This window comes from Lathyrus oleraceus, chromosome 3 (genome assembly GCF_024323335.1).
Source record: "Lathyrus oleraceus cultivar Zhongwan6 chromosome 3, CAAS_Psat_ZW6_1.0, whole genome shotgun sequence".
NCBI lineage: Eukaryota > Viridiplantae > Streptophyta > Magnoliopsida > Fabales > Fabaceae > Lathyrus > Lathyrus oleraceus.
Window position 1 is genome coordinate 282,128,057 of NC_066581.1, and position 24,842 is coordinate 282,152,898.

Below are 24,842 nucleotides of genomic sequence, written 5' to 3' on the forward strand. Positions count from 1 at the left end.
GGCGGGGGAATATGAATGGTCACATAGAAAGGTTTCTAAACACCTTTATGATTGCATAGAGGTTATGAAAATTAATAGGAGAAACGTTACTTGACAAATATGGGGGACGATGGACATTATTGAGGATGGCTTTAACATTAGAAATGAATAGGTAACCTTAAAGGGATCATTGATGATGGGGTGAGTATAAAAGGAGACTTCCTAAATGAGGAAAGGATAATATCTAATACCTAATAAACTAACAGGATGATTGTGATCTCTCCTGGCTAAGCTTCAGGGAGATTTCTCCGAATAATGTTTAGCAAGAACACGACCTATGCCAAATCATATAATTTTGAGTTGGTCTAGCATCCTATATGATAGGTTCGTTTAAGATGTGTCGATGTTGATTCTTCCATTGACGACACATCTCCCTAGTAAACTCTCTAAAATTAGAATAACTCCATTGGCATTAACTCTTATTTTATGCCATTGTCCCAAACATGTGTATGTGTGTGTGGGGGGGGGGGGGGGGGGGGGGGGGGGGGGGGGGGGGGGGGGGAGGGTCTGAGATTTGTTGTTGCATGTCGAACTGCAGTTTGACACAGTCACTTTGGTGCATATCCATAATAGTGAACCCAATTATTGATGTTTTTGGTGTCAAAATTGAAGCATCCTCGGGGTTAACCTCATGGCCGAGACCAAAATATGACCTCCAGATGAACTGTATTGGAAAAATAAATGATTAGAAGATTTGTAAATTGGCAATATTAAAACAAAATTTAGATTCTAATGAGTTGTTTACTTGTAATACATTGTCTGGTCAAAGGTGGTCTATAAGATTTCGATAGACTATTATAGCGTGTTTAAGACATTTATTGTAGTTCATCCCTAGAACATACCATCTAAACCGAAAAGAGTGAAAACAAGTTATTTACAGTTAGTTGTAGTATAAAGTAAGCAAGTGAAAAAAAAAAGATAAACTTATTTTGTTGCAAAGGGGAATGTGAAGCTGTTCTCGTTGACGGGGGCGAGTGACTGCATTCTCGACAAAAAACAAGACAACACAATAGCCACTGCCTGTGGCGCATATTCCTAGAGGATGCATGCAAGCACCTCATGCAATGACATGCCTTATAAGCATGCGTCATGCATGCTCGTGCCAGTGTAAAGATGTATGCATGCACCATTAGGTATGGTTACTCCTCTTGTCAACAGGTTTTTTTTAAACATGGTTAGTTTGGTATTCTTTTTTGAAAATATGACTATTTTGGATTTTATTTTTAAAAACATGGTTATTTAAAAAAAAATTCCATTTATGTTTTATTGGTTGATATTCATTTTCTTGTAATACATTTTATAATATCTAGAAATAATATTTTTTTTATAAAGTGATATTATTAAGACTTAAATACACTTTTGGTCCCCATAATTTGGACGTTTTAAATAATTGGTTTTCCTATTACAAAAACAACGATTCTACTCCCTTAATTTTGATGGTCTTTGGATTTTTGTGGTCCCCTCCACTTTTGCATATGTGGCAATGATGATTAGGATAAAAAAATATTTTTAGTTAAATGGCAAGGATGACTATGATATTTTAATCTTTAATAATTGTTTTTAGGCTTAAATGCACTTTTGGTCCTCCTAGTTTGAGCGTTTTATACAATTAGTCCTCATATTACAAAACCAGTTATTCAAATGTACTTTTTGTTTAATAAATAAATTAATTAAAATTTTGAAAGCATTCAGAGTCTAAAGTCCATTTTATTGTAGCACGTGTTAAGTATTCAAATGTCCACTTTCATCTCAACACACTTATGCAATAATCTCCACATGTTCAAGCTTTAGAAACCTTTATATTATATAATGAGAAAATGATGCGGGACTCTCTTTCTTGGGACATTCTTTACACCCTTATTGTATCAACTGCCTAGCAGCCTGAAGCTTGCATATTACTTCATCTCTCTACTGAGAATAAAATGCTTTGGTTTCTCAAGAATTTTATGGATAATTTAGAATTTTATGGACCATGTTTATGGTCTGCATAAGAATTATGCAGTGTCTCCTGAGATTTTCTTGAGGCATACTAGCTACACATTGCTAACTATGGAGAAAATGTGTTTTGACTAGCTGGAGTATTCCAAGAGGTTTTTGTGTTGATTGTAGTATTTTGCATAAATTAAACCTGAGTTGGGAGCACCAAAAGTAAGTCCTTAATATTAAAGTCTAACAAATTATGATTCCATGTTGTCATGTTGAGATGTCCCTACCATTTTATATGTGCTATCTGCTAAGTTCCTCAATGCACTGAAGGTGATGCTTAACACCAAACCAAATGAAATATGAGATATGATGTTGAATATGTTTTGTGTTTCTCAAGTGTGTCCGCTAGTTAATGTACTTGACCATTGGTTTTTAATGGTGAAAAATTTCCAACCTAAAGTTAAGTAACCTGCTTTGTTGATTGATTTAATATCTCTAAGTCCCAGATCACCTGCAAAGCAAACAATACTCTAATAGGTAGTAACAAGTTTCCTCTTATCAATGTTGTTTGTCCAAACAAAATATCTCATGCAGGTATACATCTTACTGCGAAGATAAGCAAGCCATTCATATATTCTCAGGCTACATAACAACATATCCTGAATAATTGACTTCACCAACTTAATTCTCCTCATCAAAGATAATATCTTGGTATGATTGACATCCTTGCGAATTTACTGTTATGAAATTTGTAATCTCTTTCATAAGCTTTGTAGTTGGTAGAGTGTGTTTGTTTTATTCACTAGATTTGATGTATGTTTCCTTTGAGCAATATGAATATGTCAGTTTTGTTCCTCATTTCTTACAAAACAGTCGCGCAAGATTTTGAGCTTCTTTCTCATTAGTTTACTTCATCTTCAAACTGTTTTGAATTGGTGCAGGTTGTGCTTCCATTGAGTAATGAATGAAGTCCCACATGAATTTATTAAAAAATAGAATTAGTGTTTATAAAGTGTAGTAAACCCATTGATTGCAACATGAAACACGTGAGAGAGAGAAAGTGACGTGTTAGACTTCCATAATTAAAAAAATATAATTTCGGAAATTTTAATTAATTAATAAATTTATAAAATCACTTAATTGATTAAAAATATTAATTTATTATGTTAAAAGTATTTTTAATATTTTCTTAATTAAAATATTCATTTGGATTTTAAAAAATACAGAATTGATGACATGGACTCAAAGCCAAATTGTCGCATCATTAATAAAGATGACACATAAGCAAATTAGATAGGGGACCATAAAAATTCAGGGACCAAAATAGCTGGTTTTATAATAGGGGATCAATTGTTTAAAACACTCAAACTAGGGAGACCAAAAGCGCATTTAAGCATTGTTTTTAACTAATTTAATATTTAATAATATTTTTAACTAAATTAATATTTAATAATCTTAATTAATTTTTTTTAATTAATTAATTAAAATATTGAAAATATTTTTGGATCTAAGCCCATTTACTTAGAGTGTCAGTCCAACACACATTTGACAATATGTGATGTATATATGAGCTATATAAATAATTGCATTTTTAGTAAAAAAATCGATGTTGGACAAAAACAATATAAATAGATTTCAACACAAACAGTTTGGAAGAAAGTGAAATGTATCACGCTCAAATCCATTTGTACATTGTTTACAACTTTGTTAAAAAAGAACACCAAGTATGAATATGGTATACAATTTTATTTTTAGTCTTTGAGTTAGCGTTATAGATATATACTCATGTCATGTTGTTTGTAAAATTTTAATGCAGTCACAGGTGAAACAACAAGGTGAGCACGAATCTATATGCCATGACATCATGGTTGATTTTGGAACTCAGAATTTTGATTCACTTGATCTTAAAAACCCTTTCCCAGATAATACCAATCTAAGTTCATGTATGGTAAGGTTTTGATGATCGACTTGTCTCTGTTACGCTGCAACGATATATTATTCAAAAGCTTCCATGGATTCAGTACCATGAATTGCAAGACGCTAGACACTTGTTTCCATATTCTGTGAGCTATGTACTCCTCTTTGTTGTTGTTGTTGTTCATCTTTAGACTAACTGCATGCTTGATGTTTGTTTTGCAAATTTGAAACTACATCATGTTCATTTGCACAAACTGCTGAGCCATGTTTAACCTTATAGTCAAATCATGATTAAAGTTGCCTCTAAATGATCATTGACAAGTCCATCAAAGACTAAATATTGAAGATATATAAAGTATTTAGCAGCTTTCATATACCAGTACATGTGTTATCAGTTCGTGAATAGCTCATACCTTTCAAAATAAATGATCCAAATATGTCTCCTTCTGCAAGACAATTAACAAAAGAACGGGGTGAATCTTCTTCTTCTTCAGGGCCAGAGATTCCAGTTAAAGTGTGGCAACATGGTGTGGACAAGTTGGAAGAAAATGCAGAGCTTCACTGTCATCCTTCTGCTTACAACTCTCTTCATGCTTTTCATATTGAATGACCATGTCTTAGGTAATTTTCATGCTTTTTAACCTAAAAAAAACAAAAGAATATATGATTGTCTCAATTAATCAACCTTAAAGCTGTGACTATTTGTTACTAATTACCATATTACTATAAAAATAACATTTAACATTTCTTAATCATGTTTTTTTACTAGCTCTGTTTCATGTGGTTTTTTTTGTTGCCTTTATTGAAAATCTCATATTGATATTATTTTTGCATGTACCTCAGGTTGAGAAACCTTCTTAGAGTTCTATTGGGATTTTTAAAGTATCCAATATTTTTGGAAAGCGACGCAAGCTGTTGCCTAAACATGAAATTGATGATTCTGAAATGAATGGTGAGGATAGTGACATCGAGGATGATGGTGATGATGAAGAGGGTGATGTTACGGGTCCAACTTTGCAGGCAACATTCTCGTTCTGTTTAAACCTTCAGTTATAGAAGATAACTCGCGAAGGTTGTATCAATCAAATACGCTCCATGATAATTAACACGAGGTTAACTTCAAACTATGCAAATGACAATGTTCTATATTAAATCTCACGTCGATTTTCTAAAACATAAGATAAGATAAGTATTTATATAGTTTATTAATACTAAATCCTTTGACATCATGGATACTATAATGATACAACAGCAACATGGATTTTAGACTCAATTTTAATTTCAAAATTTTAATTAATTTAATTTCTAAAAAAATAATTAATTTAATTTAATTAAAATAATTAATTAATTATTAAAAAATAAATATTCTACTCTTGCATTTAATTAAAGATAATTTTTTATTCTAATTATTATTGCAATGTATGTTTTTCCTCTATAGGAAACTACAAAAATCCAAAAACAATCACGATTTGAATAACTATTTTTGTAATAGAAAAATAAATTTCAAATTAAAAGAAAAAAAAAGTATTTGACCTTATTAAAGAAATCACGGATATTCGATGGTAGTGTAAAGAAGTGCATATATCAATTAAATTCAATTGCAATATGTAAACTCCTTCTTTTGAAGAAAAATATGAGTTTAGAAAATCAAACTACAGAATTAGGATAGTTTTGAAAACAAAATCCCACAGTTATAGGCGCTTTCCCGTCGTAGAGTGAAGCCATAACTGTAACTAAGGAGGTCACTGGGAAACAACAAGGGACCGAGATCTAATCCTGTGCGGCAATGCCTCACCGTAACAACTCTACGCCACTCCCCTTAGTCGTCACCCTAAACTGCATCGAAGATTGTTCCCTCGAACTCGATTCCCTCTCCGGCGTCGCCGCCGTCGAGCACGTTCCTCTCAGCCGTCTCTCCGATGGCAAGATCGAGTCCGCCGCTGCAGTCCTCCTTCATTCTCTCGCATATCTCCCTCGCGCAGCTCAGCGCCGGCTCCGCTCCTACCACCTCATCCTCTGCCTTGGCTCCGCCGATCGCTCCGTCGACTCATCCCTTGCCGCTGATCTCGGTCTCCGCCTCATCCATGTAGATACCTCCCGTGCCGAGGAGATCGCTGACACCGTGATGGCGCTGTTCCTTGGTCTTCTCCGTCGCACTCACCTGCTCTCTCGCCACGCGCTCTCCGCCTCCGGTTGGCTAGGCTCCGTCCAGCCTCTCTGCCGAGGGATGCGGCGGTGCCGTGGTCTTGTTCTTGGGATCGTTGGTAGATCTGCTTCTGCCAGGGCTTTGGCTACTCGCAGCTTGGCTTTCAAAATGAGCGTTCTCTATTTCGATGTTCACTCGGTACTTTCTTCCTCAATCAGTTTATTTTTCTTTCTTTTCTTAGTTGAATAATTTTTATGTTTGAAATTGAAAATGTTAATTGGTGTTTACCTGTTTTGATCTCCTGATTAACAAGTGATTAGTTATGCCATTCTTCTCCTGTTAATGATATTGATTATCTTTTTGTTGAAAACAATTGAACATCTATTGGTTTTTGCGCAGTTCGGAGTTCAGATTTACATGTTAATTTTGAGAAATGCTGAATTGTTGATGTACGTTCTTCTTTTTGGGTAAATCTAAGTGAATGAGAATGAGATACTCTGTTTCTAACATGAGCTAATTGCTTCCAGTATTTGTAAATGTTATCTTTGTTTTCAGGTTCTTGTGCCCTATGATTTCTTTTGTTCCAACATGAATGTATGTTCTATTCAGGTGTAGTACTATACACATTTGTGACACTATCAATCAGTGTTGTTAAATAGCGGTCATGGTGGATATCGGTGGTGGGTTTTAGGTTCTCCATCATGTTCAAATATGTGAAGGATGGTGACACCATGATGCTATATACCGATATGGTGGTGCCATATGTCGGGTGTTTTTGCGGCATTTTGGCTCTCTGCCATTATCCACCATCTGCCATCGATAACACTACTATCAATAGACCATTTGTAGCTTGATTTAGTGAAGAGGAAGATAAAGAAAAATCTTACCCCTTATTTGAGTTTTTTTTTGTGTGTAGAGGATAATATAAGAATGTTTATGATGAATATATTTTAAATTTTGACAATATGATAACAATATAGTTTGACTATGAAGAATTTATCTAAACCCTCTGAAATTCTCCTCCAATACAATTTTTGAGGTCTCCGTAATTAGGAGGATTTTTGTATTATGAAGAAAAATAAACTTCTCAAAGCTTGTATTATGAAGAAAAATAAACTTCTCAAAGCTTGTATTATGAAGAAAAATAAACTTCTCAAAGCTTGTATTATGAAGAAAAAAAAACTTCTCAAAGCCCACAATTCCTTCCATTTCATCTTTCCCTTTTTCAAACCCCCCTCCTCCCTCTGCTAAACTCCAAAGCAGACCCTAACGGTGTTTATTCTAGGAAGCTTATTATATCATGGGAATATGTACATTCAATGATTTTCTTTAGAAGTGTGCATAAACTTAAACGATATTCAATATAAGAGGGAGATAACGACAGTTTATGATGACTTGAACCAGGGACTTCTAGCTAAGTTCCGTGCAGACCAATTGCTAATCCTGAACAGATGATCGGATTCTATGATTTTGCCTAACTTTGTTCACTATCTTGCTCTCACAGGGACAAGGAAAAATGAGCTTCCCTCCTGCAGCACGAAAAATGGATACGCTTAATGATTTACTTGCCGCAAGTGACCTTATATCGCTCCATTGTGCTCTAACAAATGAGACAATGCAGATTATTAGTGCGGAATGTCTTCAACATGTAAAACCTGGTATGCACTTATTTATGTTTTTTTTGGAGATTTTCCTTTGAATCTGTTGGATATTGTGGTTTGAATTCACTTAATGAGTTTATTGTCTTTGTAATTTTCACAGGTGCTTTTCTTGTAAATACTGGTAGTAGTCAGCTTTTAGATGATTGTGCTTTAAAGCAGCTTTTGATTGATGGAACCATAGCTGGATGTGCTTTGGATGGTGCAGAAGGGCCTCAATGGATGGAAGCATGGGTACGGTAAATTTAGGTTTTATATAAGTAGGCATTCACAAAATGTTATTAGAAGAAACTTTACGTTTTTTGCCCAAGTTGTTCTTGTTTCTTTCCTTTCAGAGTAGAATGTTTCAGAGAACATTTTATATCCATCAAAAGAACAACAATAGTCTCTAGGATCACTAACTAATAACTACATCTCTTATTTTTTCACTGCGGTATAACCAATTTTATGCCAGCAAATGCCTGCAGTTGTTGGGCATACATCCATCTATCCGTATATTTGTGATATTCATTGGACTCCTCATAGTAAAAGACACCTTGTCAGTGGCTGTTACAATGTTGATTTAATCATGCATACTGAACAATAGATGGCACCCTATCCCACCTGGAAAATTTGAACAAAAAATGATTTTAGAATGGCAAATGATAATCAGGGTGGAAGTGTGGTTCTTTACAAAAGTATACAAAATATCACATCACTGTTGCATGTAAATTTATATTACCCTATTCAGTATTCATTATGTATGGGAGTCCAGTAACCCTAGCCATTCACTAAACAGTTATTGAGGTTTTGTATGAAAAATTTAATATCAAATAGCATTACTATTTTTAGAGTTTTATAATTGTTCATTAAAGCAGGGATGAAATGAATGAGAAACTTTATTGGGAAAATATTGGTTTTGCAAAAGATTGTCAACTTAATTGGAATATTTGTTTTGCAAAATATTTTTTACATTTACTGCTCACAATAGTATGTTGATTAGAATATCTTTGTTAGTTAGTGTACATCAGTGAATGTTTTAGGGTACATTTGCTTATCTTTTCTTTTTGAAAGAGAAGCACCTCTTAATTTAATTTAAAGCTGTGTTAAAAAGTGAAACAATTATGTAAGTTTGTTAAAATGAAAAAGAAATCTAAAGAAAAACTACTTAAAAAGGTTTTTCTCAAAAGTTTAACAGCTCAAAGAATATTGTATCATTGAATTGAATCACTTTTAAGCTTAATAAGTGATACTAACATGCATACTGTATTTCTTCTTCAGGTTAAGGAGATGCCTAATGTGCTGATACTTCCACGAAGTGCTGATTACAGTGAAGAGGTTTGGATGGAGATAAGGGAGAAAGCTATATCTATATTGCAGACATTCTTTATTGATGGAATTATTCCAAAAAATGCCTTGTCTGACGCAGAAGAAGAGAGTGAGGTGGATGATGAAAATGAACAATCTGATCAACAATACAAAGAAAATGCTCTGCAGATTATTGTTAGAGAGCAGTTAGACGATGTGTATTCAAATCCTGAAAGCTCCCAAAAGAAAGTAGGTGAAGTCAAAGAGTCTTCATCACAACATCAGGTTTCAAGTTTGACTCTGAGTACATCTGCTCGATCTGAAGGAAGGCGCAGCAGGTCAAGTAAAAAGGCCAAAAAGAGGCATATCCGTCAAAAGTCTCAACAAAAATCAGATCCTTCTGCACTGGAGAAAGAGGGAACATCTCAGAGAGATGATACTGCTATGAGTGGCAGTGATCAAGCTTTGAGCTCCAGCTCTGAAGACTCAAGAAGTAGAAAGACTCCCGTAGAATCTATACAAGATCCGATTGCCAGTCAAGCTCTAAAATCAAGCGCAAAGCTTAGTGGAAAATGTACTGAACTTTTGAAAGATGGATGTATTATAGCTCTGCATGCAGCAGACCGTGCTGCATTTTATGTCTCAAGGCAAAGAGTTAAAGGCGGAGGTTGGATCCTGGATTCCATGCCTGATGTGTCAAAAAGAGATCCTGCTGCACAGTTCCTTATCATCTTCAGAAATAAGGTTTGTTTGAAGGCTCTTTACACTTATCCAAGGAACTTTTGTCCAGCATATATTTCATCAAGTATTTTAGACTTGTAAAAGGTGTCTTGATTTTTCAACTCAACTTTTAATGCATGTGCTTCAGGACACAATTGGTTTGCGATCTCTTGCTGCTGGTGGAAAATTATTACAGGTAGTTGCATTATAATGTTTGGAGTTTTTCAATTTGATCATAGACTACTCCCCTTAGGCTAACTATGTTGTATGTTGATTCTTCCATATATGATTTTTGTGGTTTTTGAGTCGTATATTTTAGATGAAAGCTAAGATTTGGAAACAGCGCTCCCTCTATTATTAATATCATTACATTGCTAACAAAGTTGATGCCTTCTATTTGGGTATACACGTTTTGCAGATCAATAGAAGAATGGAGTTTGTATTTGCTAGTCATAGTTTTGATGTATGGGAGAATTGGACATTGGAAGGTTCCATAGATGAATGGAGACTGGTGAACTGTAGAAACCCATCAGTAAGTTTTCTTGGTTATCCTTTTAAATTTATAGTTCTGTTATAACTTATAACCCATATTTGATACGTATAGCAATGCGATTTAAATAGTTTCCCTGCTATCTGCTGACTGTTTATATGATATTGTCTTTCTGAAGTGGGCTTTGCATGTGTTGGAGGCATATAGAACTATGCAGTACTGACTATAGAATATATGCTTTTAAGGACTTATTTTGTGGTAGAAACTAATGGATTCTTGAAACTGAAATGATAAACCAACACAGGGAAAAAGAGAAGGAATAGATGAAATTAAGGAAAATAGGGCTTATTATTAATAGTAAACAATAAAAGTTTAGGGGCCTTTTACTTTCCATGTTTCGTGCATTCATTTTCACTTCAACTAATAAACACAAGGGATTACTTTTCCCACCATCTTCTTTTAGAATTTTTGAAAACATAGCTAATAATAATAAAAAAATTGAAATGCCGAAGAACTTTCTATTTTTTAAAATGCATTTTTTTTAGTTTGCTTTTCATTTTCTCTCTATCACAAATATTTACTAAACAGGTCTTCTATTGTTAGCAATTTAAAACAAACACAAGTCATTCTCAGAACATTACACTATGCATGCCTTAAAATGGGATTGGTTTCTTCATTATTGTATCTATGTTTGTCAGATGGATATGATGCTTTATAACTTGAGAATTTGGTTTATAAATTTTCTGCTAATTGATTAATTTATCTGTGTTTCTTCTTATAATATAAATACTAGGCTGTTTTGGATCATATATACATTGAGGTATTGGCAACTTCAGATGAAGATGGAATAACACGTTGGATTGAAAACTTAACATGACAAAAGTTTGTTCTCCGAAGTCTTTGTAGTGATTTTGGGTTTGTATTATACTAAAAAAGAACAAGCTTAGTGTCACCTTGATCTTTCAAATGTTTGTTTGTGAAAGATTGGAATGTAATTGTAGTCGTGTAGAGCATAAACATTATTCTTTGTGCTTCTTTTTCTTTTATTTAAAAAATTCATTTGTTGAGGAACATTGATGAAATTTTGTTGGAGTGATGATGAAATTGGTCCTTGTCCTTGTATTTTATTTTGCCATGTCTTTTGATCCCAATCTTTGTTATTAGGTGCCTGAAAATCAAATCTGACACTAGTGAAGAATGTTCTTGTTAATTTTGTCAAAAAAATTTGGACGAAAAATCCAGGATAAATTAAAATTTTTGGTAGTGCATTTAAAAATTCCGGAAGAAGAATCCAGTATAAATTGAAATTTTTGGTAGTGTATTTAAAAAATTTGATATTAATTTTTATTGATTTTTTTAATATATCACATTTTTTTGATAAATCTGGTATTTTTTTGAAAAATTAGACTGTTCATTTTCAATAAGCAAATTAGGAAATAATCTTTTTTAACACTTAGATTTTTCAAAATGTGTTATAGTTTATCAGATTTTTTTGAAAAGGGTTGTAGTTTATCGGGTTTTTTGAAAAGGATTGTAGTTTATTAGATTTTTTAAAAAATTCAGTAGTGTTAATTTTTTTTGCATGTCGAATATGAATTATTTGACAGCTGGCGACTCTGCTGGGGAACTCAACAAGATGTTGACCTGTGCTGGTCCATCTTCCCTAAGCGAGTCCTTCCTAGCGTTCTAGGATAGTTTAGGTTGCTTGTTTTGCTTTATTTATTGCGTTTATTATTCTAACAGTGTATATATTCGCATAAATATTTACATGCATCATACTATCATGTTGTTGCTGCCCTCTGTGCAGGTGGTTCCTCTGTTTTGGGGTGGGTGTTCTGAGTGGGGCTAAAACCCAGGCCCGAGTATACACCTAGGATTAGTGTGGTCTCACGTTCCTCATTTGCTTTATCAGCATATTGTTGCGACGTGACATGCCACAAGCCGGACGAGGTTCATTTGATAGTGCTTTCCTCTGTGGGGTACTCCACTTTGGTTGAGTTACTTCTTTTGAACTATTGACTCTGGTGACCGATCATTTCCCAGATCTTTGGTTTAGACGATCTTAAGGGAGCTACAATGGCACACCCGAAAGGGCAAACCCATTGAGTATCTCCGTCCGATTGTCGAGACTATGATCCGCCTTAGGATGACCTGATTAGAATTTACCTGTGAGGGGAGGGTGATTCTTTCAGATGCGTGTTCAGATGGTGACTTTGATGGTGACCTATTGGTTCCGTTGGTCAGAGTCATATTTATCAGTCGGATTTATGGTCATTTATTTCTGAGACGCCGGAGTGCTGTCCGAGTTATTTATCAGTGGGGATCCGTTTATTTCAGGATTCCCCGGGCCGATTCAGATGGTTATGGGTATCTGTTCAGAGATGGTTTGATGATGATGATGATGTATCTTTCTTCCGTTTATTTCGGAACCCTTGAGATGGATTTGTGGTTACGTATTCCTTCAGATGATTGTGATCAGTTCAGAGATCAGGGCTGCAGAGCAATAGATGATCAGATGACTTGGAGGATGGCAATGCATTGCATTCATACATCTGCATCATTCTCATTTTGCATTCATCTGCATCGAACCTATGTCTAGCCATATGGGGAGTATTATTGATTGAGAATCTAGTTGAGAGATATCTTGAATTTCAGAATCAGGATGTCAAAATATTATCTGTCTCAATGAAACCAGAATCAAAGGACAGAATCTTCCTCATATGGATAGATGTTGCATTCATGCATATTAACCTGTTTGCTGTTTTGCAGGTGTCGGGTTCTAACGTGCTTGATTGTTTCAGGAATCATTGTTCATGCTCGCAGAGCTGTACCTTTGCACTCAACCCGTCCTCACAGATACTTTACAAGGCGCAACACTCCCAGACTGATGGATCTTCCAAGTACTGATCTCCTCGAGCTGAAGGACAAGATGAATGAGCTGATCAACATTATGCAAGGCTTTGCGGTTGGTCAGAAAGCTCTGGCTGATAAGGTCGAGAAGCTCGAGCGGGCTTCTGCAGCGAACAGTGGGGTTAACCTGGATGGTGTCTCCAACCAGGGGCTGGGATCTCGTGATGGTGGAAAGAGGACAACGGTCGGTATAGTGAACAACGTTGGTTTTGGTACTGCTGGTGGTCAACCTGGGCCGGGTCAGAATCTGAAAGACAGTATGTTCCCTCCTTTCTTCGGTGTTGAAGGCGACAGAGAAGAAGATAGAGAGGCGGATCAGTTTTCCATGCATAATGAGCCATTTGGTCCGTACAGTGCCCCGTCGCAGAATAAAGAGATTCAGCTGCTGGCTGAGAAGATCAGAGCTTTGAAGAGCTATGCCACTCCTGGGGTGGTCAACATGTCAAATATGGGGCTGGTAGAGGGGATTGTGATCCCACAGAAGTTTAAGGCGCCCGCATTTGACCGGTATAATGGGAGTTCCTGCCCTGAGACTCATCTTCAGGCTTTTGTTCGTAAGATCTCAGCTTACACCATGGATCAAAAGCTGTGGATGTACTTCTTCCAGGACAGCCTGTCTGGAGGCTCACTGGAGTGGTACACCAAGCTCAAGTCCTCAGATATTAAGAATTGGCAAGATCTTGGGGACGCATTCTTTAAGCAGTATCAGTTCAATGCTGATATGGCCCCGAGTCGTACCCAGCTGCAGGGTATGTCTCAGAAAAATAATGAAGGGTTTAAAGAGTACGCTCAGAGGTGGAGGGAGTTGGCTGCCAGAGTTCAACCTCCGCTGGTGGATCGGGAGATGTCTGATCTATTCATGGGTACCCTGCAAGGGGTTTTTGCTGAAAGGATGGTTGGTTGTCCGGTGACCAACTTTTCTGACATTGTTGTGGCTGGGGAAAGAATTGAGAGCTGGTTGAAGCTTGGTAAGATACAGGGTAGCGCATCTTCTTCAGGGTCGAAGAAACCTTTTGGGAACGGTCAGAGGAAGAAGGAGGGAGATACAAGTGTTGTCTATGCGCAGAGGGGACCCAGTAGGGATCGTTACTTCCAGCACACTACTACGGTAACTATTCCTGCTGAGCAGCAACAACAGCAACAGCAACAACCTCAGCAGCAGAGGCAACCGTTTCAGCAGAGGCCACAGAGGGCCGGGTACCAAGTCAAGGGCCGAATGAATGACCGTCAGTTTGACAGACCTCCAGTGACATACTCTTTCTTGTTCAAAAAGTTGATGGATTTGGGGCTAGTACAGACCAGAACGCTTGCACCTTTGAGACCTGATCAAAGGCCAGCTAACTATGATGAAAACGCCAAATGCGAATTCCATTCGGGTGCTCCCGGACACAATATAGAGAACTGTAAAGCTTTTAAGCACACAGTTCAAGACCTGGTGGATTCGAAAGCAATCAACTTCGCACCATCCCCCAATGTTAATGCTAATCCCATGCCCGCGCATGGTCAAAGGGGGGTGAATGCCATTTCTGAAGGGAGCAGAGTTGGGCTGTCAAGTGTGGATCAGTTGAAGACTCCTCTGGCTGAGATCAAGAGACAACTGTTGTTGAATGGGGTCGACCCGGGCTGTGGTGATGATTGTGATGAGTGCGTTCTGTCTGTCAATGGGTGTTCATTGTTGAGGAAGACTGTCCAGGGTCTGATGGACGATGGGAGTATTCTGGTTGAGAAAGCCGATAAGGGGAAAGATGAAGTCTCCACCATAACAATATATTTTGATCCGGTGGATTTGTCTACTCTTGCTGAGGCGGCTCCAGTTACCATCACGGTGCCTGGACCGATTCCATACGACAAAGATGATGCCGTGCCTTGGCATTATGGTGGAGAGGTGTATTGTAATGGTGAGAAGGTGGATGACCAGACTGCCAGTGAAACCACTATTTCAAAGGTGGATAATGCCGGTACCAGCGGTTTCACTCGCAGTGGAAGGTTATTTGCTCCGGATGCCCTGAGGGGAGGAGAGGGAGAAAAAGAGAAAAAAGAAAAGGCCGAGGCTTTAGCCAGAGCAAAAGGAAAAGCTGTGGTGAATGAGAGTACTCCCGTAGTGACACCGGCGCCGGTTGGGTCGGATGAAAAACTTGATGATGATGCAGAAGAATTTTTGAGAATCATCAAGAAGTCAGAGTACAAGTTGGTTGACCATCTGCAGCAAACTCCTTCCAAAATATCGATTTTATCGTTGCTTTTGAGCTCTGAGGGGCACAGGGAGGCTTTGTTGAAAATTTTGAAGAAAGCCTATGTTCCTCAGGAGATTACCATAAACCAGTTGGAAACGGTCGTGTCTAATGTGCATGCTAGCCATGGGCTGGGTTTTACAGACATGGACCTGACTGTGGATGGGAGGAATCACAATCGGGCATTACACATCGCAATGGAGTGTAAAGGAGCCGTGCTTTCGCATGTGCTGGTTGATACCGGCTCCTCATTGAATGTGTTGCCGAAGAAGGCTCTGGCGAAGCTGAACTGTGATGGGCTGATTTTGACTCCGACAGATTTGATAGTACGGGCTTTCGATGGATCGAAGAGGGCCGTATTCGGAGAGGTTGAGCTGCCAGTAAAGATTGGACCAGAGGTGTTCAAGTCGACTTTCTATGTCATGGATATTCAGCCGGCATACAGTTGCTTGTTGGGTAGGCCGTGGATCCATGCTGCTGGGGCGGTGACCTCGACTTTGCACCAGAAGTTGAAGTACATCTGGGAGGGCCAAGTCGTCACTGTGTGCGGGGAGGAAGACATCTTTGTCAGCCACTTGTCCTCATTCAAATATGTGGAGATGGACGGCGAGATCTGGGAAACGCCCATCCAAGCATTTGAAACCGTTGGGGTGGAGAATGCTCTTTTTGCTAAAGAGGAAGAGAAACCGTCCATATCTTCGTAAAGCAGGCCGCTGAGGTGGTGAAGAATGGAGAGGCTCCTGGTTGGGGCAGGATGATGGATGTCCCTGCGAAGAAGGACCGCTTCGGAGTGGGGTACCAGCCGGGTCGAGGCTCAGGGCAAGGCAGAGGACGTCGTACGTCAGTCACATTCACTAGTGCCGGAATGCTGGATCCGGATCACATCTGCATGATGAGTGATGATGCTGATAGCGACTGTGACATGGACCAGTGGATAAAGTCGTGCGCACCAGGGATGGGAATCCAGAACTGGAAGGCTGAAAAGATCATCCGGGTCACTCTGCTGGAAGAGTAATATTTTTCTTGTTTTTCAGTTTTATATGCATGAAAGCCTTGCGTGTTGCCCGACACGTAATGGTTCATTGTAAGGGCCACCTCATGTTTAAATTTGCAAATTTTGCATCATCAAATAAAAGGATGTTTTTCAATTAAAAGCGGTGTTCCTTGTTTTTCATTTATTTTTGCAGTTTAAAAATAAAAACAAAATAAAAATGGCAATGTTTTCATTTTTCTTCTTTTATTTGTCTCACACCGGTTCTAAAGCAATGCATGAATCAACATTCATGCAGATGCGATTCTTCTCCGGATCTCATTGATAACAATCCTGTTACACCTCCATATGACTTCGACAATCCAATCTATCTTGCTGAAGAAGAAGACGAAGAAGATTGTGAACTGCCAGGGGAATTAGCCAGGTTGTTGAAACAAGAGGAGAAGGTGATTCAGCCGCATGAAGAGCAGATTGAGGTTGTGAATCTGGGTACCGACGAGGTTAAGAAAGAAGTGAAAATCGGGGCTGCTTTGGAGGAAAGTGTCAAGAGCAGATTGGTAGTATTGTTGAAAGAGTATGTCGACATCTTTGCTTGGTCTTATCAAGATATGCCAGGGTTGGATACCGATATCGTTGTGCACAAGCTATCGTTGAGAGCAGATTGTCCTCCAGTGAAGCAGAAGTTGCGCAGAACTCGACCTGACATGGCGATGAAAATCAAAGAGGAAGTGCAGAAGCAGTGGGATGCTGGTTTCCTTGCTGTCACTAATTATCCGCCATGGGTTGCGAATATTGTGCCAGTGCCGAAGAAAGATGGGAAGGTGAGAATGTGTGTGGATTACCGAGATCTGAACAGAGCTAGTCCGAAAGATGATTTTCCGTTACCTCACATTGACGTGTTGGTAGATAATACAACTCAATTCTCGGTGTTTTCCTTCATGGATGGCTTTTCTGGCTATAATCAAATCAAAATGTCGCCAGATGATATGGAGAAAACAACGTTCATCACACCGTGGGGCACTTTTTGTTACAAGGTGATGCCATTCGGTCTCAAGAACGCCGGTGCTACTTATCAGAGGGCCATGGTGACTTTGTTTCATGATATGATTCATCATGAAATCGAATGCTATGTTGATGACATGATAGCAAAGTCCCAGACAGAAGAGGGGCATTTGGTAGATCTGGCCAAGTTGTTCGACCGGCTGAGACAGTTCAGACTGAGGTTGAATCCGAACAAGTGCACGTTCGGAGTGCGGTCCGGTAAATTGCTGGGGTTCATTGTGAGTGAGAAAGGAATCGAGGTTGATCCTGCAAAGGTAAAAGCGATAAGAGAAATGCCTGAACCGAGAACAGAGAAGGAGGTTCGTGGTTTCTTAGGTAGATTGAACTACATTTCACGGTTCATATCTCATCTAACAGCCACGTGTGAACCAATTTTCAAGTTGTTGAGAAAAGATCAAACGGTCAGGTGGAATAATGATTGCCAAGCGGCATTTGAAAAAATAAAAGAGATTGCAGGAGCCTCCGATTCTGATGCCTCCTGTGGAGGGGAGACCGTTAATTCTGTACCTGACAGTCCTCGAGGGGTCTATGGGGTGTGTATTGGGGCAGCATGACGAGTCTGGTCGAAAAGAGCATGCCATATACTACCTTAGCAAAAAGTTTACCGACTGTGAAACAAGATATTCACTGCTCGAGAAAACTTGCTGTGCTTTGGTCTGGGCTGCTCGCCGACTAAGGCAGTACATGCTGGTTCATACCACTTTATTGATTTCCAAGATGGATCCAATCAAGTACATTTTTGAGAAGCCAACATTGACCGGACGGGTTGCGAGGTGGCAAATGATTTTGACGGAATATGATATTCAGTATACCTCTCAGAAGGCAATCAAGGGGAGTGTATTGTCTGATTACCTCGCTCAGCAACCTATTGATGATTATCAACCGATGAAGTTTGAATTCCCTGATGAGGACATCATGTTTCTCAAATCGAAAGATTGCGAGGAACCAATCCCGGAGGAGGGGCCTGACCCTGAATCCGAATGGATTCTAATGTTTGATGGGGCCGTTAACGTGAATGGTAGCGGTGTTGGTGCTGTTTTGGTTACGCCGAAAGGATCCCACATTCCTTTTGCTGCCCGGCTGACATTTGAGTGTACCAACAACGTGGCTGAATATGAAGCTTGCATATTGGGGATTGAAGAGGCGATTGATTTGAGGATCAAGAACCTTGTCATATATGGAGATTCAGCTCTGGTTGTAAATCAAGTTAACGGAAAATGGTATACGCATCAATCTCATTTAGTGCCGTACCGGGATTATACGAGGAGATTGTTGACGTTTTTCACCAAGGTGAAGTTGCGTCATGTGCCCAGAGAGGAGAATCCTTTGGCAGATGCTTTGGCTACTCTGGCCGCCTTGATTAAGGTGCAGTGGTGGAATCAGTTCCCCAGTGTTGAAGTAGGTCGTCTGGATAGACCGGCTTATGTGTTTGCTGTTGATACGACGTCTGATGATGAGAAGCCGTGGTATTATGATATCAAGCGCTATATAGAGACTCAAGAGTATCCTGAGGGAGCATCGAAGAAAGACCGGAAGACTCTGCGGAGGTTGGCCATGGTGTTCTACCTGAATAAGGATGGGGTTTTGTACAAGAGGAATTTTGATTGGGTCTTGCTCAGATGTGTTGATGATAGAGAAGCAAGCCAATTGATGAAAGAGGTTCATGAAGGATCGTTCGGTACCCATGCCAGTGGGAATGCAATGGTAAAGAAGCTGTTGAGGGCAGGTTATTACTGGATGACAATGGAGGCCCAATGTTTTAATTTTGTGCGGAAGTGTCATAAATGCCAGATTTATGCTGACAAGGTGCACGTGCCTCCGAATCCGTTGAGTTTAATGTCGTCTCCATGGCCGTTTGCTATGTGGGGCATTGATATGATCGGAAAGATTGAGCCTACAGCTTCGAATGGGCACATGTTCATATTAGTGGCTATCGATTACTTCACCAAGTGGGTGGAAGCAGCCTCTTATACGAATGTGACGAAGCAGGTCGTTGCCAGATTTCTCAAGAGAGACATCATTTGCAGATATGGGGTTCCCGAGAGAATCATTACTGATAATGGTTCTAATTTGAACAATAAGATGATGGCAGAGCTGTGCCGGGAATTCAAGATTGAGCATCACAATTCTTCTCCCTATCGTCCGAAGATGAATGGGGCGGTTGAGGCAGCCAATAAGAATATAAAGAAAATTGTGCAGAAAATGGTGGTAACCTACAAGGACTGGCATGAGATGTTGCCGTTTGCATTGCATGGGTATCGAACGTCGGTGCGTACATCTACTGGGGCAACTTCTTTCTCATTGGTATATGGGATGGAGGCTGTATTACCTGTTGAGGTTCAGATTCCCTCTTTGAGAGTCCTGATGGACGTGAAGTTGCGAGAGGCGGAATGGGTAAGGGCCCGGTACGAAGAGTTAAGCCTGATTGAAGAAAAGAGGCTAGCGGCCATCTGTCATGGGCAGTTATACCAACAGCGGATGAAGCGTGCTTTTGACAAGAAGGTACGACCTCGGGTATATCACGTAGGTGATATGGTGCTGAAAAGGATCCTTCCTCCTCAAAACGATCGAAGGGGCAAATGGACACCGAATTATGAAGGTACATTCGTGGTCAAGAAGGTTTTCTCTGGCGGAGCCTTGTTGTTAACGACCATGGATGGCGAGGATTTTCCATCCCCTGTGAATGCGGACACAGTTAAAAAATACTTCGTATAAAGAGACCCGCTGGACGAAAAGAATAAAATAGTCCAGGCAAAAATGGGCGTCCCGGCGAGCCAAAAAACAGAAAGAAAGGTTCGGGCAAAAATTAGGGATAAAAAGGAAAAATGTACACCCGGCAAGTCGAAAACCTGAAAAGGCGACTTGGGCAAAAAGGGGTATCCCGGTGGACTGAAAACCCGAAAGGGCGGTCCAGGCAAAAGAGGGATTGAAACGAACAACTGCGTCCGGCATGATCGTTTGCTTTGGTTAAAGCATCATGGATAATACCCGGGTGGGGATCAATCAGAAACGTCTTGTTCAGAAGGCAGAAAGCAAGGAGAGTCTGAGGACATATGGGGTGTAACTGAGTTGGAACTCGATGAGATCACGGGTTTCACATTGCCATTAGGATAGATTTTTCCTTTTGTGCGCAATTACCTCTTTTCAGGAATTGCTTCCTTTGTATTGCTCATTTGAGCCACACTTTTCCAATCAATAAAATGCATATTCAGTCAAATAATTTTGTTTTTTGTTTTCATTACCGCTTTGATTGCAAAAACATCCGATTATTTTGATAAAGAATATTGCATTTTAGGACATACAGGTCCCTTCCAATGCATGTTTGTAAGATTGAAAGCTTGAAATCTTATTTGGAAGGTTGGGTGACCCAAGTGTTGAAATCTTGACACGCCTGGGGCACGATTTTGTCTGACGGGCTGTTTTGCAGGAACTGTTAGATATTTTTCACTCGCTTGCAGGTTGTGAGGTGGAAGCTTGTTGAAAAGCAAATCCCCGGGGAGTCCGATCAGGGACGAATGAATATGAAGGGATGACGAGAAGACGTCGAGACATACGACAATCCTTGATTTTAATCAAGAAGACTCTTCAAAATCGGAAGATTGGAAAGTCTGTAGAAATTCCCCGCAGGGTCCAATCAGGGACGAATGAATGGGTAGAGAAGCGATGAAGAGACGTTGAGACGTCCAACGACCTTTGGAATTAATCAAGAAGACTCTTCAAAGTCAGAAGATTGAGAAGTATGTATAGTCCCCAGAAGTTCGCTCTCCGTCGAGCACGAAGCGATTGGGAGTACAAGATGATGGAGCAGAAAAGGTCCAGATGAGTCTGGGAATTCTCAAAAGTGGAAAGCTGATACGAGATTGGGAGGTGGATACCACGGTTCGACAAGTCGATGGGTGTTATGTACCAACTTTTTTCATTTCCCCAGCGAGGTCCCCAAGCAGAATTAGAGGACCAAATCCCCAGCAGATCCAAGGTCTATGGACCCCTTAGCCGAGTCGAGATGGTTATCTCCGGCAGGTTTAAAACGATGTTTCCTCGGCAGCCAGGCCCGAAGGTTGCTATCCCCGAGTGGAGCGGGTTTCAGTGAAATATATCTCCAGCAGTGTTCATCCTACAAGTGGATTGGATGAGTTCCCGTAGCAGACTGATATCTGCATCCCCAGCTGAGTTGATTCTACCTATGGATTGTGTAACACCCCGATAATAATATGGTAATTATTTAAATTAAGTTAATAATATATTTATTAATTTAATTAGATAATTGGATTATTATTATTATTATTTTGGAATTATTGAATTATTATTATTATTGAAATAATAATTATTTGAAAATATATATAAGCTGGAATAAGTAAAAAAGAGTTCATTTTGGAAAATAAGGTTTTCACGTGAAACTCAGAGAAGCGGCTGAAAGAGGCAGAGCAAGAGGAAGAACCAGAGAGCAAAGGTTGGAGAAGAGAAGAGCTTGGAGCTCAAAGAATTGCCGGATTAATCAGGTAAGGGGGGTTTATCGTCGTTTAATGGGTATTATGGGTTAGCATGTAATGGGTAGTGATAAACCGTTGAATTGACTCTTAATTGGGATTGTTGAATGCTGAAAACTGTGATGGATATGTTGTGTAAAAACTGAAATTGAACCTGTAATTGAGTGTGTTGTAATTTCCCTAACGTATAGCTTTTTACGGAATTGGAATCGGAGGTCCGGAAGTCCTCTAACGGCGGAAAATGCGGAGAATTCTGCATTCTGCTTTGTGTTAGCGCAGGAACTACTGTTTTGTCTGCGTTAACCGGTTAACCCAGGGTGTTAACCGGTTAACACTGTTACGAGTTGAGAATTAGTGCTGTTTTGCCTGCGTTAACCGGTTAACCCAGGGCGTTAACCGGTTAACACTGATAAGTTTTGGGCAGTAAGCGTGTTTTGCCTGCGTTAACCGGTTAACCCAGGGCGTTAACCGGTTAACACTGTTGCAGTATGGAAAAATTGTTAATTTAAATGTTGTGTGCCTAATTGGTGGTTGCCTATATCAGTGTGTGATATGGTAGGGATTATTTCCCGCTGTTTTGAGCAGTATAGGTATTAGTAGAGTGTGCTAATACTGTGTTCAATTATTTGAGATGATATGATGTTTTGACAAATGTATTGATGATGTATGATGATATGCATAATGTTGTGAATGTATATATTATGCATGTATTTGTGAATGGACTGTTGTATGGCTTAGAGTGTGAGCATATGTCCATTGTGGATTGTTGTTGATGTTGCATTGCTAGATGATTAGCGTGCATAGCATAGCCCTTGGGGTTGTAGCTAATTCCCATGGTGAGGAATTAGTGAGTGAATCATTGTGGATTTGTTGTTGATGTTTGCATGCTAGATGATTAGTGTGCATAGCATAGCCTTTGGGGCTGTAGCTAATTCCCATGGTGAGGAATTAGTGAGTGAGTCACTAGGTCTCAAATGAGTGGGACTAGTGAGCTTAGTAGCCGTATCTGGATTTGATCGGTGAGCTTGAACTATATGTTCAAGAATAGTCGGTACCGCATGTGTGGAGTCTCATTGCATAATGTATGTATGGCGTATAATATGAATGGATGTATTCCAATATTATACGTGTGGTTGTGTTGGCATTGAGTATGAGTACGATTGAGTTGATATTGCCGTTGCTGAATGTGTAATCTGATTTGGGTGATGAAATGTGTTATTTACTTAACATGACATGATAATTTATAATGCTTATTATATCGATTGAGGAACTCACCCTTACAACTATTTTTCAGGTAACGAGCAATGAGTTGAGTAGAAGCTAATGCTTGGAGTCTAGTGTAGTCTCCTTAGTGGGTCGTGCTCTGATAGATGTAACATCGGGATGGGATGTTTTAACTTGTTTTAAATGTTTTATTGTTGGTTGTGAACCATTTTACATGTAATGTCTTACATGATTGATGAGATTTATATCCGCTGCGTTTTATGCAAATGTTTATGTTTTGAATTAATAAAGGAGCATGACCGTTATATTGGTAAATGGTGTGAAGTAACTGTGTGACACCCTTGATTGCATATTACTCTGATTGACACATTGTTATTTTAATTAAATAATTGGGGTATTTAGAAGGGTGTTACATTAGTGGTATCAGAGCATAGTCGGTCGAGTCGAGTCGTAATTATTCTGTTTTCCCTGTACGGGATAGGTGTTGTGTAACCCTATCAGTACTTATTGTTTTAGCTTGTTGGGTTTTCAGAATAGAGATGGCTGGAAGAGGTAGAGATGATGCTGCGATTGCTGAGGCTCTGGGTATGCTAGCTGGAGTACTTGGAGGGAATCCGAATGTGGTGGGAATGGGAGCTGCTCGTCAACTGAGTGAGTTCCAGAAGAACAATCCTCCAATGTTCAAGGGAGCATACGATCCAGATGGCGCTCAGAAGTGGTTGAAGGAGATAGAGAGAATCTTCCGAGTGACTGAGTGTGCCGATAACCAGAAGGTCAGGTTCGGTACGCATATGCTGTCAGAAGAGGCTGATGATTGGTGGGTTGCTACCCGCACTGAGTTGGAAACTGCTGGGAATGCTGAGATCACTTGGGCTGTGTTCAGAGAGAGATTCCTGAGGAAGTACTTTCCAGAGGATGTAAGAGGAAAGAAAGAGATAGAGTTCTTGGAATTGAAGCAGGGCAATCGGTCGGTTACTGAGTATGCTGCTAAGTTCACAGAGCTGTCGAAATATTACACTCCCTATAATGAGGCTGCTGGAGAATTTTCGAAATGTGTGAAGTTTGAGAACGGGTTGCGTCCCGAGATCAAACAGGCTATTGGATACCAACGGATCAGAGTGTTTTCTGACTTGGTTGACTGTTGCAGGATTTTTGAACAGGATTCCAAAGCCAGAGCTGAGAGCTATCAGCAAAGGGTTGATAGGAAAGGCAAGAATCAGAATGATCGTGGAAAACCGTATGCAGCTGGCAAAGGTTTTCAGAAGCAGAGTGAGATGAAGAGGCCTAGTGGGGGAGACTCCAGTGCCCCTGCTAAGTGTTATAGATGTGGTCGGGCTGGACATCGTGTCCATGAGTGTACCAGTGCTGAGATGAAGTGTTTCAAGTGTGGCAAAGGTGGTCATTTGGCTGCAGAGTGCCGGTTGAAGACTGTAACTTGTTTCAACTGTGGAGAGGTGGGTCATATCAGTCCACAGTGTCCTAAGCCGAAGAGAGAGAACCAGTCGGGAGGCAAGGTCTTTGCTTTATCGGGTTCTGAGACTTCTGCAGATGATCGTTTGATCCGAGGTACGTGTTATATTAATGGCTTTCCTCTTGTAGCTATTATTGACACCGGTGCTACTCATTCCTTTATATCTTTGGATTGTGCTGTTAAGTTAGAGATATCTGAGATGCATGGTAGTATGGTGATTGATACTCCTGCAAAGGGTTCAGTGACTACTACTTCAGTTTGCTTGAGCTGTCCTTTGAGTATT

At 39.5% G+C, this 24,842-nt stretch overlaps 1 protein-coding gene across 1 annotated transcript; it reads left to right on the forward strand.

The window, feature by feature from the left end:
• The first annotated feature begins 5,454 nt into the window (after window positions 1-5,454).
• Window positions 5,455-11,305, forward strand: LOC127127037 (C-terminal binding protein AN). Its single transcript, XM_051056118.1, has 7 exons — window positions 5,455-6,226; window positions 7,533-7,686; window positions 7,790-7,920; window positions 8,947-9,717; window positions 9,842-9,889; window positions 10,112-10,225; window positions 10,977-11,305. The coding sequence occupies exons 1-7, from the start codon at window positions 5,669-5,671 to the stop codon at window positions 11,058-11,060; spliced, it is 1,860 nt and encodes a 619-aa protein (XP_050912075.1). The 5' UTR covers window positions 5,455-5,668; the 3' UTR covers window positions 11,061-11,305.
• The last annotated feature ends 13,537 nt before the right edge of the window (window positions 11,306-24,842 follow it).